Genomic DNA, 14095 nt, shown 5'->3' with positions numbered 1-14095 from the left:
TTAGTAAGGCCAAGTGCCGGGTCCTGCACTTCGGTCACACCACCACCATGCAACGTTACAGGCTTGGGAAAGAGTGGCTGAAGAGCTGCCCAGTGGAAAAGGACCTGGGGGTGCTGTTTGACAGCTGGCTGAGTATGAGCCAACAGTATGCCCAGGTGGCCAAGAAGGCCAACAGCATCCTGGCCTGTATCAGAAATAGTGTGGCCAGCAGGAGTAGGGAAGTGATCGTGCCCCTGTACTCGGCACTGGTGAGGCCACACCTTGAATCCTGTGTTCAGTTTTGGGCCCCTCACTACACGAAGGATGCTGAGGTGCTGGAGTGTGTCCAAAGAAGGGCAACGAAGCTGGTGAGGGGTCTGGAGAACAAGTCTTAAGAGGAGCAGCTGAGGAAACTCAAGTTGTTCAGTCTGGAAGGGAGGAGGCTGAGGGGAGACCTCATCGCTCTCTACAACTACCTGAAAGGGGGTTGTGCCGAGATGGGTGTTGGTTTCTTCTCCCAAGTAACAGGCAATAGGACAAGAGGAAATGGCCTCAAGTTGCACCAGGGGAGGTTTAGATTGGGTATTAGGAAAAATTTCTTTACTGAGTGTTCAAGCATTGGAACCGGCTGCCCAGGGAGGTGGTGGAGTCACCATCACTGGAGGGTTCAAAAAACATGTGGACGTGGCACTTCAGGACATGGCTTAGTGGGCTTGGTGGTGTTGGACTGATGGTTGGACTTGATGATCTTAGAAGTCTTTTCCAACCTTAATGATTCTGTGAGAATCCCTTGAAGACCTCTGGCACCACCAGACAGACCTGTGCCACCCTGCCTCTCAGGTGGGGCTCAGGCAACCGATTCCCTTTAGACCAGCACAGTAGCTTTCCTGAGGACCACCGAGTGCTTTCCTCCCTCCGCGTTGCCCCGGGAAGTTGCCCTGCAAGTTGCTGCTGCTCCTGAGTGACTTATCATGAGAGGTGGTCAGCCAGCAGCCAGCTGGCAGAAGCATGCCTTTCTCATTAAGGCTGGGGCTGCTGCCTCTCAAGCACGTTTCTCAACAGAAAAAAAAAAGAATGGAAGATTTGGAGGAAGTTCCTACCAAAGGATCTTTAACAACACAAAGCATTGCATTTTACAAGCTTTTCTTTCTTCATTAAAAATCTCACCAAAATTTTCCTCTAATTTCAATTGCTGTAACTCCTCCAATCACCCCGAAATCAAGCTGGCTGTACGAGAAGAACAAAGAGCCGCTGTTAACGCAATATTTATCTGCTGCTATTGTTTCTCCTTTATAAATCTGTAGTTCCTTGGCATTACAATTAGCTACTCCAGAGAAAATGATTATGTCACAAAGTATTATCCGCCACAGAAACAGATGAGTGATGTGAACCAAATGTAATCTGGTGCGCTTAGAGGCAATTCTGTTGACTTTCATGTAAATGTGCTTGCTAAAAATGGGGATCATTTTTAGCAGTGAATCCTTATTTGATCTAGAATTTATTTGCCAGCAGAAATGAACTTTTAAATAAGATACTCTTCTCTCAATACTGTTTTTTCCTAGTAGGAAGAGAGCAAATCTGTGAGAAATAGAGAAGAGGTTAATGGAGTGTACAGAAATGTCTGACTACAGCTTACCTAAACAAATCAGTTAAATGAACTTATGTAAAACAGCTACATTCAAAAATATTTACCTATTTTTACACACGTTTTTAACTACTTTTTTCTTCTTTTTAAGTGTTTCTCAGAACAAAAAAAATTAAGACAATCACATACCCTTTTTTTCTTTAATTCAATATATGCCACCAATAACTTCTTTCCAAACTTTTCCCAATTTCAGATAGTTTTTTAAAAGTCTGTTTCTGAAGGTACCCTGCAAGGCTGCTTGCAAAAAAGAATTTATGATCTGCAAGTCTTAAGGTAAATATTACTAAACAAATACCAACAGCTAAACAAAGCAGTGATTCACTATTTTAAATGATGCAACACTATATACCAAGTGAGAGATTGCTGTTCTGGTCTGGACTCAGGTTTCCTCTACCCCGCTTTGTAAAAGACCTTGCACTGCATGAAAACTATCTGCTGAAGTTTATGTGTGGGCATCTGGCCCTGCTATTTTACTTCTGTGAACTACCATCGCCACGCTGCTCCGTCACTAAGAAAAGAGGCATACATGTTGCTTGCAGAGCCTACAACACGCATATCCATGGCATATAACAAACTCTGAATAACCTTAACAAGTCACCAGACCATGCTGCTTCCTTCTCAGAGACTTGCTGTAAAAATCCCCCAGGCTATTAGCAGCTGCTTATTCTCGATGCTACACTTCCCTTCCAGGGACAGGTGTCTTGGGGTGCTTCCCATTTAATACAAGACTTCTCCCTGCTTACAGAAAATACCTTCATGGATGATTTTGGAAAGCTGTAACTACAGTCATCTTTTCATGTCCCAAGAGCTTCCCAGTCTTTCTTCTTCGATAGCTCCTGGCTAAACCATAAAACCCATTCCAAGTCTTAAAGTAATTAAAGCCAATTCAGCGAGTGATGTTTTTCAGACTAGGTGGGGCTCTCCTTCCCACTGTGAAAGGATCAATGAATGCTCTGACAAGCTGAGGGACTCCTTGCCAAGTCTTCAGCTTAGAGGTACACTGAGGTAAAGCAGCAGGTAAAAGATTTAAGATGTTTAAACACTGAGACTTTTTTAAAAAGTGCGTGCTTAGGAATGAAAGCACAAAGGAAAAATCAAAATGTCAGTGATGGGGCTGGGAAAACCTAAACATCCTATCAAACATATAGCAAGCAGTTTCTCTCATAATCAAGGATATTTTGTGGAGCCAATGCTTTAATCTTCTCACATTTGGACATCCCCATTGTACTGCATGGTCCAAAATCAGAGGCTGATGAAAGCTGAGCGTCTGGGCCTGATTTTCCTTTCCTTTTCACCCTTGTGTAACTGATGTCTGTATAAATTAGATATGAAATAACATATCTAAGAATTGGACTCTCTTTTTGTCAACTTGAAGCTGACTGCAAGCAAAACACATGCTTTGCTTTAATACCAGTGCATTCACACAGTTCAAAATACCTGTTCAAGACGTTCGTGTTAGGCACATGCACAATTAACTGCACATGCATTATTTCAGGGCATCAGACTGTCAACCTCTGATGCTACCAGCCTCAATTAGCAGTTAGAAAAAAATGAGCTTGGAGTATCATTGATCCTAGGAAGCTACAAGACAGCAGCTTTACCTTGCAGCTGCCTCCTTGCAAGGGCAGCCTCCCCCAGCCAGAAGCATACGGTCAGTGCACCTTCCCTTAAATTTACGGGCACACCCTCCCTTACTCACAGTCCAGGGCTAACGTAAAATGGGGTGACAACAGAACAAGAGATGGAGACTAGATGGATGAATGTTTTGGAACATGCATGGTGTAGTACATTCAGCCCTGAAATGTTAGCTTTCTATTAGCCACCTACGATATGTCCATTAACCACTGAGATGTACACAGGCCACCACCCTGGAGCCATTCCCGATATTGCCACCTGGCTGTTGTCCCCTGCCCTACATCTGCAGGAGCTTGCTTCCTTCACAGCTATGTTAACAGCGACTGGAAATACCAGGTTAGGTCACCTTCAAAGGCTGTCCAACCCAACTTTGAAATGAAGCAGATAGGGAGCAACGTATTAACGCAACTTGGTAAAGGCATGGGAATGAACGAACGACCAAGAATGGTAGCCTCCTAAATCGCTGCGGTTAAATCTGTCAGTACAAGTTTGCCTCTGCCTTAGGAGCTTTCTCTTTTTAATTTATAAATAAAAACTCTCATCCTGTGTAAGTCAGATTTTGAAAGTTGTGGGACTATAAAGTTATTTACACTTGTACTGTCATTAATATAGTCGAGACACCCTTACTCTTCCTCTGTTTACTACTAACAACTCTCATTCCAACAAAACCAACATCAACACAGACATCAAACAACTGGAAGAGTTAGACAATTTATGATTTGGCTCTTGAGGAGTAAAAAAAATAGCATGCTCAAAGTATTGGTTTATGTTCAAATAAATACCCTCATTAGCAGCATGATTTTGAATTGCTGCACACCAATCAGAGAAGGCATCACACTCTCTTGGATGGCCTAACAAACGTCAAGGACCAAAACATAGTTTAGCTTCAGTTTCTCCTTTAGTACCTTACTTTAAAAATCAGTTTTGAAAATTAAGAACGAGCTGGACAAAAGCAACAAGGAAAAACAACGCAAGAAGTGGGATTACTAAAGCCATGCTTCTTTTGGTATGTCTTAATCAGATGATACTTAAGAAGTAATTTAACTTGCTAGTTCAGTATGGAAAGTAACAGAACTGAATTACAGTTTACTGGAATATTTTTTAATTTTTTTTTAAAACTAAGATTCATGCCTTGAATTTGAAAAAATTTGAAAAACTAAAGCTCCAGCCTCAACAACATTGTTCATATGTTGCCGCTAAAGATAAACTTAAGTTTCATAGATCTTCCCTGAAGTATAAACCAAAGGTGGACTGTAGAAATTCCAGGATAACTACACAGTCCTAACAAACAGGTTTTGGTAACACAAAGTGACGCATTTCAGTACATATTCATAAGGGTTGGGGGTTATTATTGGGCTGTAATTGCAGTTGTTCTAACACCTAATAAGCCATGGCTGAAAAAACAAAGGCAGGTTAATTTGTGATTTCCTCTACTCATTCAGAGGCAAATTAAGTGTCAAACAGCTAATACAGAACATATTTCATTTTATGAGATTTTAATTTAATTCTGCACCATATCGTTGATGCCTTAATGTAGGGTGGTTTATCTAAGAGGAAGAGCAATTTATAAACCTCTTTCAATTGAAATCTTTAATGATAGGATACGATAGCATAATTACAGCAATGCCTGCTAGTCCTACTACACATAAGCATCTGTCAGCAATTCCATCATAAACATAAACCCCTATTTTAGGGGTTTATAACTCAGTTATAAAATTTGGCTCCAGGCTGAAATTTGGGATACAACAGTTCTGCCCATCAGCAATTAAACTACAAGAATTATACATATAAATACATACAAATCTTTAGAGCTGCAAGAGCCCTGTAACACCTTAAAAATTCTTCCTTTCTCTTTTTCTTTTTCATTTGGCCATTGTTCAAAATTATGTGCACACGTTGTAGGTATCATGCGAACAAGGCCCTCTCCACATTTTCTTCTGCACTTGTATTATACCTAAACAAATTCCACTAAGGCTTGACAGGTTCTGGAACACATTTCTAGGAGCTTGAATAACTGGAATGATGCCAATTTTTTGCCCTTTTTTTAATATATATTTCACACACACATTTGAGAGTACTATGAAGTTGAGGAGAAAACCACTCATACAATGAAGTCATTGATGAAGCTGCGGGTAAACATTTGTATCCTGACTAGTGTTCTTGCCATTTTCTCTCAGAATTCTCAAATAGATTCTCAGACCCAGTACTTTCTTATTCTTTTTTTTTTTTTAACGAGTGTTAGGACAGCAGTTCAAGTAATGGCTCCATATGATCCCAAGTCTAACACTCCTAAGCCATACTCACACTAGGCTCTGTAAAACTTGCAAGAAAACTGTCGGATACCTACCTCATACATACATTAAAACATATTACTGAAAACTGCAAAAGCATGAAAAACCTTAACATCTGCAAAGAAGCTGTTCGAGTCTGACAGCTTTTATTTTTTTTAAAGTTGCTTAAATTGTGTATTTACACTTAATTACACTGACCACAACAGTTCCAAGGGTCCGCTACAGCTCATCATTCCAATGATGACACAAACCAAAGAAGCAGAAGAATTAAGTTAATGGAAAAATAAAGGGCCGCTATCAAGGAAATTTTCAGTTTAAAGCTTGGGTTGGTATCAGAGTGTGTTTCTAAAGCAGCTGCCTGCAGTCATATCAGATCATGCTAAGATCTCCTCGTCTCTAACAAGCCTCTGCAGGGCCCGAATGAATCACTGCTGCACCGCGGGGTATGGCGTGGAGCGGGGGCATGCGGCACCTTTCTGTAGAAGGGGCATTGATTTCAGCGTCAGAAGGGACTACTGCCGAATGCCAAATGACGCATGAAGCAGGCATTTTCAACATCTTTTGGGGCCTTCTCAGAAATCCTTGCACTTTTAGCAGTGTAGGCTGCTAGTCCTGATTTCCCACTTCATCTGAAGCAGGGAATGGTGAATTATAGTTCACCAGAACTACCCACCCAAAAGCTCTGCCCCTGGGCACAGCGTGTCATGCTATGGACTGGGTTCACAGAGCTTAGGCGCCAGGGAGGGCTCAGCACAGCAAGCACAGCCAGGCAGGTGGGATTTCGTCCCACATGGCACGAGATCCAGAAGCTTCCAGTGAGCTTGTGTACTGCTCACAGGCAGTACCCAAGTTTTGGATGACAGTCATCTGCCGATGCGGGTTAAAATACTTGCTGGGGCTCCCTACCCCGTCTGCCTCGCACCAAAGACAAAGGCAAATTCCTCATTAGGTTCAGAAGGAGCAGGATCCTCCCGCTCGAAAACATCCAGTCAGAATATTCACTGCACTGCAAAATCTAGGATGACCATACAGTGGCTCTGTCTGAGCCTGCCACCTTCAGCTTACAATGGTTTTTAGCAGCAAATTCAAGCGTGTGTTTGAGTATATTTTATGATGTGGTTGACTGCGCTGTAAATACTGATGCATCAGAGGAACTCTGAGGAATAAATCACAAGTTTTTGTACTCTCTCTTTCTACAAATACCCACTTTTCCTCTAATGCCTAAGAAGACTGGAACACAGATTTATTACTTACCTCCAGGCAAATTCGCTCTGAAATTACAATTCAGTAATAGAAGACCGACTCAAAAAACTGTTAGTAAAATATTGTATGTGTACTTGGGCATGTAGTTAGGATTGTTAATATCAATTAATTCTGCTCACAGAGGAGGACTTGTTTTAAAACAACTTCATTTTTCTTCTGTATATATGTAATTACAAAGCTGTAACTAATAGCCATAGCAAAGCAATCTGCCATCTAAACAACTAGCATTATTCTTCAAAGTATTACTTGTGTTTTTCTTTTTGTATTTTCTCAGTATGAGGGGTGATTAGTAGATGTGATTAAACGTATATTCCAAGCCTGTTAGCGAAGTACCAAGCCCTGCTTTTCGGCTCCATTTTTAATGGTATACAGCAGTTTTCTGGACACAACTACTGTTTTATTCTGCAATGTTGATATCTGTCTGTCCACATAGAATAAAATAGTATTTATTTCTACAGGATTTCACCACTAACACCCTTTTCTAGTGCATGTTATCATGGATATTCATTTATTTTATCTTTGTGTAAACCATGTGCTCTATCACATTTGCCATTTTGTTTGGGTGACATTCCCATCAATCAACCAATTGCCTGTGTGTGCACACATCAGGGACTATGAAAATTTACCAAAAATTTCATTATGCTTCATAGCAGTCACTAGGAAAAAAACACACCTTTGGCATGAAAAGAAATTTTAGCTCTGAAGAATCCCAAGTCTAATACAGACAAAATACATGTTTCGTCTGGCTGCATTTCACAGGGTTCAGCACTTTTTAATTTACTATTTATGGAATGACAGCACACAGAATAACTGTCAGCAAAACCTATAGGTAACACTTGCTAGACACCTAGCATAACAGGAATTCCTCAGGCACCAGCCTGAATTTCACTTTGCGAACAGTCTTTCTAACCTCGATGCTTTCCAAAAGTAAATCTTGCTCGCTGGCAAGACTGGAAAAGTGCTCCAGGTGCATGGCTTTAAGCACTGCAGAGGTTCGTACACTTGCCCATTCTTCCAGACACCTGAAGTGAGGGGAAATACTGAATACTCACACATGCAGAGGAGGAATGGGAGATGGTTCGTAATGGTAGCGTCCCTCATGATGTCTCGCATCAATTGGTACAGGAGGGTGGAATGCTGGAAAGAGGTGAGGCGGATCTGAAAAAAACAAGCAAGGGTCCCAGATCTGAGTATCTCCAATGATTCTTTAAAAACAAGATTCATAAAGATGAACAGATATTGAAAAGTATATGTCAACAGCACTATGACTTATGGGTCACATTCTCCATCCCTGCTGCAGTCAGTCAGGTCTGCCTGAGAGAAGAGTTTGGCCTACAGTGTTTGCATGAATATGTATTTACTAATTTTAATATTCTCTTTTTATAGCTTAAATGGAAAGGGACATAAAGAAGTCTTTAATAAATCATTATGTGCCCATATGTGAAGTGTCAGATCAAAAGGACCATCAAGCCTTTAATAAGCATTCCTGATTTTTCTTTTTTTTTTATTAAAACAAGAAAAAAAAATTATCCCAGGACAAAGAGCCTAAGCAGAGAATACAATACAATGAAAAAGCATATCCTCAGAGATGTACACACAATCATACAACAGAAAGCAAAACCAAAGCAGCATGCTGAGAAATGACTATCTGGAGTAAATCAGACAATGGAGTTAAAAGAGAAATGCAATTGGGAAAGGCCATACTGGAGATGCTTAACTGGATGCATCCGAAGGAATGTGCCTGAGGACAAGTGGACTCATTTCATACACTGCTCATAAAAAGGAAGGGTGCTTTCTTTGTCCCCACGGCTGGAGACCCAGGGACCCACAGCTGCAGTACGCTCCCTGCCCCATCTTCTCCAAGGCTTTCGCAGGGCAGGGAGTTTTGCAGCTGTCAGGGCTCCTCTTACTCCCCGCTGTTTCCAAAGGGCCTCGTCTACAAGGCTGACAAAAGAGGGAATGTGCCTCCGCTGCCTCCATGGGCTCTGCGCCAAGGGGCCAAGCGCGAGCCCTGCAGCTCCCCACCACTTCTGTGGCAGGATCGCCTCCCGGCTTTGGAGAATGCGATGCACATGGACCATAGCTCTCCACACCAGCACACTGGTGTGATCCTTGTGCCTAAAGGAGGTTACTGCTGACCGTGCTGCTCACCGCTGCCTCCCAAATGCTCAAAATTCAAACGAGATGCTAAGCATCTCCAACGGCACGAAACAAACCAATCCTGCCCAATTATTACACCATTGCCACTGTGGGTGAAGTCATGTGTTTATCCGACACCAAAAGCTGAGAAGTACAGACATTAGGTCATGTCATGGATTTACTAAAATGCTTCTAGAAAGAAAGAAAACTTTAATTATGCACTGGCAGTAAAACCAAGCCTGTTCTGGTTTTGCCTGCTGACTCTTGAAAGTATCTTCTCTTTGTATTTCCTGCCTTTCGTATTCAGCAAAACGTAATCCTCCTTTTAGATTATGTTATCTGTGGAAGCAGTTCCCTCACTCCAACTAAAGATGGTTTAAAAAGGATTTTTCTCCTTGTCGTTTGTCAAAAGTTGTGTTGGTTTATTGCTATGTTTTGAAGCATGAGACAGAACTAGAGGAACCTCATGGCCCTGAGGGAGTAAACGGAGGGGAAGAATGGGAAATCGTGTAAATTCTGAGGTAATATTCCCAGTATTGCAGGAAAATCTGGAAACATCTGACACAGCCTGTCCATTTTCATAGCTTGATTTTGTGAAACATCACCAGCATGTGATCAGCCACAGCACAGTTCTGCCATTTACTGACTCAGGGCTTAGGCACTGTAAATGAAAAATAATTGTGGCTCACTATTGTGAGCTCAAACTTGGGTAGCTTCAATTCCAGCTCTGCTGCACCAGCTGGACCTTGGCATGCAATCTGTTACAAGCTTCACCTCCATGCTGACCACTCCCGGGCTTCAGCAGGGGTAAAGGTGGGTCATGGGTGACCACGTACCCCCATGAACACACTGCCATCGACCAAGGGGAGGATGCTTGCTGCCACCTCCTGAAACACATTCCTCACCAGCTGCCAAGGTGGAGAAGGGGAAAAGGGGCATGAGAAGTGTGTTTTAGCACAGCTCCCTGTCTGCCCTGTTCCCTGCTTCTCTAGTATTTGACTACAGCAACGTAAGCTGAAAGGACATTTTAAAGCAGATGTCTGGCATCTTACCATAAAAACCCTGCCACCATTTTTTCAGCGGAGGAGGAAGGCACTCACGCCCTCGTAGATGCGCAGGCAAACCCTCCTCTGCCCTACGTGTCTCCGAAGAATGAGTGGGGAGCGTGGGGGAGGCCACAGACATTTTGTCACCCTTACTCAGGTCAGACAGGCCGGGCTCCACCTGGCCAAGGCACGCAGTGCCACTCAGGGCACCGGGCCTCCTCACTGTCCCACCCTCACCCAGCCTCATCACCTACCCATGAAAAGCAGTCGCAATATTTACGCAGCAGAACACTATTTAACCCTCCTGAATGTGATCATCTATCCTCCCCTACCTGGGAAATGGAAAATAAGTCTTAAACGACCCAAAACTATATTCCCCTTTGTGAGGCCTATGCAGCGCAGAGCACCAACAAGTTGTATTTAACACATGGGATATAAATCTCCAAGAACACCTTTTTGAGTCCTTTCACATTAAGCTCCTTTGTATATCTTGGTTGCATCTTGTTTGCAGTTTCCATCTGGGAAACAGCCGTACTCCATCACGGCACAGGGAGCTGTCTCCGTCAGCCCCGCACCGACCGGAGCAGAGCTGCATATCAAAACCCAACATAATTATCCATCTCACAGTTTATTATTTACACATGAGCAATACAGCTGGTGAACATCATAACTCAAGCGTATGTGTAATAAGTTACTACCCTGTAGCCATCTCCTGTTGCAACCATTAAGAAAAACCACATGATGACTTTTCCAAAGTCAGGCTAAAACTGCTGAAGCAGAATAAAGTGCCACTAAACCTGGCTACCTCCTATTTATCATATAATTTCCTGACTGATGGTTCCACAAACCAGCTGCTAAGTGCTGTGTACTCTACTGTCAGCAGACTAACATGCTAAATGGGAGACAGGGAGAATAATGTGCAGAACTAGTGGAGTCAATTTTACAGAGGGAATTCAAATTCTGCCGCGTTTGGGTCAGCCCTCAGCACAGAGGTAAGCAGTAAATTCTAGGTGCTTCGGTGTCCAAAACCATTCCACTTTGAAGAGCACTTGGATCAAAGACAGACCTACCAAAGCACCCATCATCCATGGCTTCACTTGGAATTCACTTGAAACTCCATAAAAATATAATCGGTTGACGTGTATTTATATGGAAATTGATAGTAAGAAGTTTGCAAAGCAGTAACTTGGGCTGTAGCCAGTTTCACATTGCTTTTTCATATCCCACCCAGTAAGTATTTCATTAAAGGCACCATCAGAATATTACAGGCACATTCTACCACTATTATTTATGATATAGCTGAGTAAAGAATGAGTGAGACTACTCACAGGTTATAACTGAGTCTGGACCTATCCGACTCTTGGCTGGTTGTGAGAGATACTCTGCCTTTCTAGAAAACCAGAGGGCAACTTAGTGTAAAAGACATGATACCTGCTCTAATTATGATGGCATTTTCACATTTCTCATTTAAAGTGTGAGGAACAAAACTCTTACCCTTAGCAAACAGGAACTCCTCTCACCAAAACGAATTGAAAGCATCTAACTTCCTATTCTGCTAGGGAAATTATTTATTACCATTTGCAATTTCTAAAAAATTCTGGCTGAGGAGCAAACTAGCACAGTGTATGCCAAGCAGTTTTCTCACAGACATCCAAAGGCAACCGTGAATTCCTGGACTGGTCCCTTCAATTACGTCCTTGCAGAGACTCCCTGACATCAGCATACAGTACAGGAGTCAAGACAGGCAGGTGCTGCCTGTGTATTTGGAGCCCTCAGCTCCAATTCAGCAGAATTTTCCGATTCTCTGCTTAAACCTCCCTATTTTCAAGAACTCGTAAGGACATGCCAAGGTTAAACACATTCCTTGCACATTGCTGAATTTGGTAGCTGCCGCCTTCTCCTGAATTCTCTGCTGCCTACTACTGTAAGATTCCTTCAGATGCTCTCCTGTCTCCTGCATAGCTAACAGTGTCTCTTTGAAACAAAATGAGAGATACATCTGTCTGAAATGCTACAAACTCGTCAATTTTAGCACTGTGAGATTTTCTGGAAAATGTGTCAATTTATGCTGACTTTTTGTTGTGTAAAATGTGCCTTTTTATTTCTTCTTCAAGAATCTTTCTTGCCTTCTTAAAGAAAGTGAATAGGATCATCTCTCTGAAACTACAATCACCCTCATACAGGAAAAAAAGAAGAGACCTACACTTGTTCTCAAAGTCGGCGACATAGGGCTTCACTGCAGCATCAAGGGAAAGAAACTGGGAGAAATGACAGGTATGGTCCTTGCTGCTGAACAGCAAACCTGAACTGAAGTCTGGTAAGATGTAGCAGGCAGCAGCAATTCACTGCAAGACTTGGTGGAAAGGTAGACGGTGCCTGCTGGCTCAAAGGTGCTGCGCAACACTTTGAGACAAGGGCAAAGAGGTTAGGTGGCTCCGAAGCTCATTGAAGTTAAGGATGACTTTTGTGTACACTCTGTAGCCTCTCAAAGAAGCTTCACTCAGTTAGGGGATCACTACATTTGGAGAGTTTGGCTTTGGTGATAAAACTAGTAAAACACTGCCCTCAGCTAACCAAGCTGCTCAAGCACCTTGTGATTCCTGCCAAACCCTTGAGGAGACGACCGCTGAAATGACAGGCTGCATTTTTCAGCACATCAAGAAAACATTTGCTACTGTAGAAGATGCCTGCATCAGCTTGAACGCGCCCAGCGCAGCCCTGATGACTGCACCTGCGTCGTGAGATCACGGCCCAAGAAAACACAGGACTCAAGTCCAACACAGAAAGCTCTCATTATGCTTCAGCAGATTTGTCATCAGGATGATCATCTCACCAAATTAGATGTCAGAACTGAGCCAGGTGAAAAACTCTCTCAGATATAACCTCATTTGAGGTGAAATCTCCTTCCCACTTAAATTCATTACAAACTTGATGTTGAACTCAGTGGTACCAAGCTTTCACACCAGATGTAACAGAAACAATAACAGGCAACATACAGCCTCCCCGCTAATGTCTTTTCAATACGCAGAACAGTTTTGAAGAGTTTGCCAACAAATTTCTACACTTCCTTTGGTTCATAAGCTGATCACCAGATGGGAATTTTCTAATATTCAGGTTTGCAGAGTCCCTAAGGGCACCACTGTTTCTTCAGTACGTTCACTTCAACTGATCTGAACTTAATGGTATTGCCAGGTTTTATGGCAAGAATTAGGCTCTTTTTTGCCAAGCAAAGAACTTATTTTGGATTTTTGTTTAATTGCAGCTTACATTAGAGCACATGTTGTCTTTGGGGGTTTTTTTAGTTCTCTTTCAAAAGGGGGTGAGTTATGTTCTCTATGTATGCTTATACAGAGGCTTTAATCAGGAAGAAAAATGGCTGAGCCACAGCCACACGTTAATGCGTGCACTTAACTTTGTGGACTTTGAAGAGTCTCCCTACGGTGACTGGGGTTGCCGCTTCAGCGTGGCTGGTTGCCATCTGAAGCACTGCTTATTTGCAGGCTGATCCACAGATGTGCTACAGTCAGTTATCTCAGGAGGCTTTTCCGTGTGTGCGCACGCGTCCGTGTGTGCATGCACGACCATCTGGCAACCGTTGTGTTGACATGGACACAACTACTCACTGACTTACAGAGAAGGAGATTTTAAGTAGGAAAAAGAAAAAGCCATGGCAAAACAAAAAAAAGGCAAAAAATAGGATAAAGCCAAGAAATGGACAGAGGGAGAACAAGCAAAAGAATTTAATTGGTGAGTCCTCTCCATTTCAGTAACACTAATTGTTCATTGTGATAACATACAGTACATAACACTTTCAGAGAAAACCCACAATTTTCAATCAGATCACATCCCTTCCTTGTGTCTGTGTGTATTAATGATGACCAGACTTCCCCTCCCTACCCTCTGCTTGTGCTTGCACAGCCTACACACTGATCTTAAAAATAAACCACAGGAGTTCTAGGTCAAACCTCACAAGCTAGAGCACAGCTCCAGCTCTGTGTCTCTTGTTACGGCTGAAAAAAAATTTCTATCTTTGCAAGACCAAAAAGTAAGACTTTGGGGCATCTTAGATCCCCTGCCATCCATTTTAGGTTTACAAA

At 42.5% G+C, this 14095-nt stretch overlaps 1 protein-coding gene across 2 annotated transcripts in view; it reads right to left on the bottom strand.

Annotated features, from left to right (window-relative positions):
• GLI3 (GLI family zinc finger 3) overlaps positions 1–14095 on the bottom strand; it is a gene marked incomplete at its 5' end in the record, with an annotated part of 201889 nt that overhangs the window by 89861 nt on the left and 97933 nt on the right. For both annotated transcript variants that reach the window (XM_081996622.1, XM_081996623.1), the window contains one exon: positions 7866–7971. In XM_081996622.1, the coding sequence (XP_081852748.1) occupies positions 7866–7971 (106 nt within the window). The remainder of the gene's footprint in view (positions 1–7865; positions 7972–14095) is intronic.

The sequence above is a fragment of the Phaethon aethereus genome (genome assembly GCF_964289735.1).
Source record: "Phaethon aethereus genome assembly, chromosome: 2".
Taxonomy (NCBI): Eukaryota; Metazoa; Chordata; class Aves; order Phaethontiformes; family Phaethontidae; genus Phaethon; species Phaethon aethereus.
The sequence above is the reverse complement of the archived record's forward strand: the minus strand, read 5'-3'. Positions and strand labels throughout refer to the sequence as shown.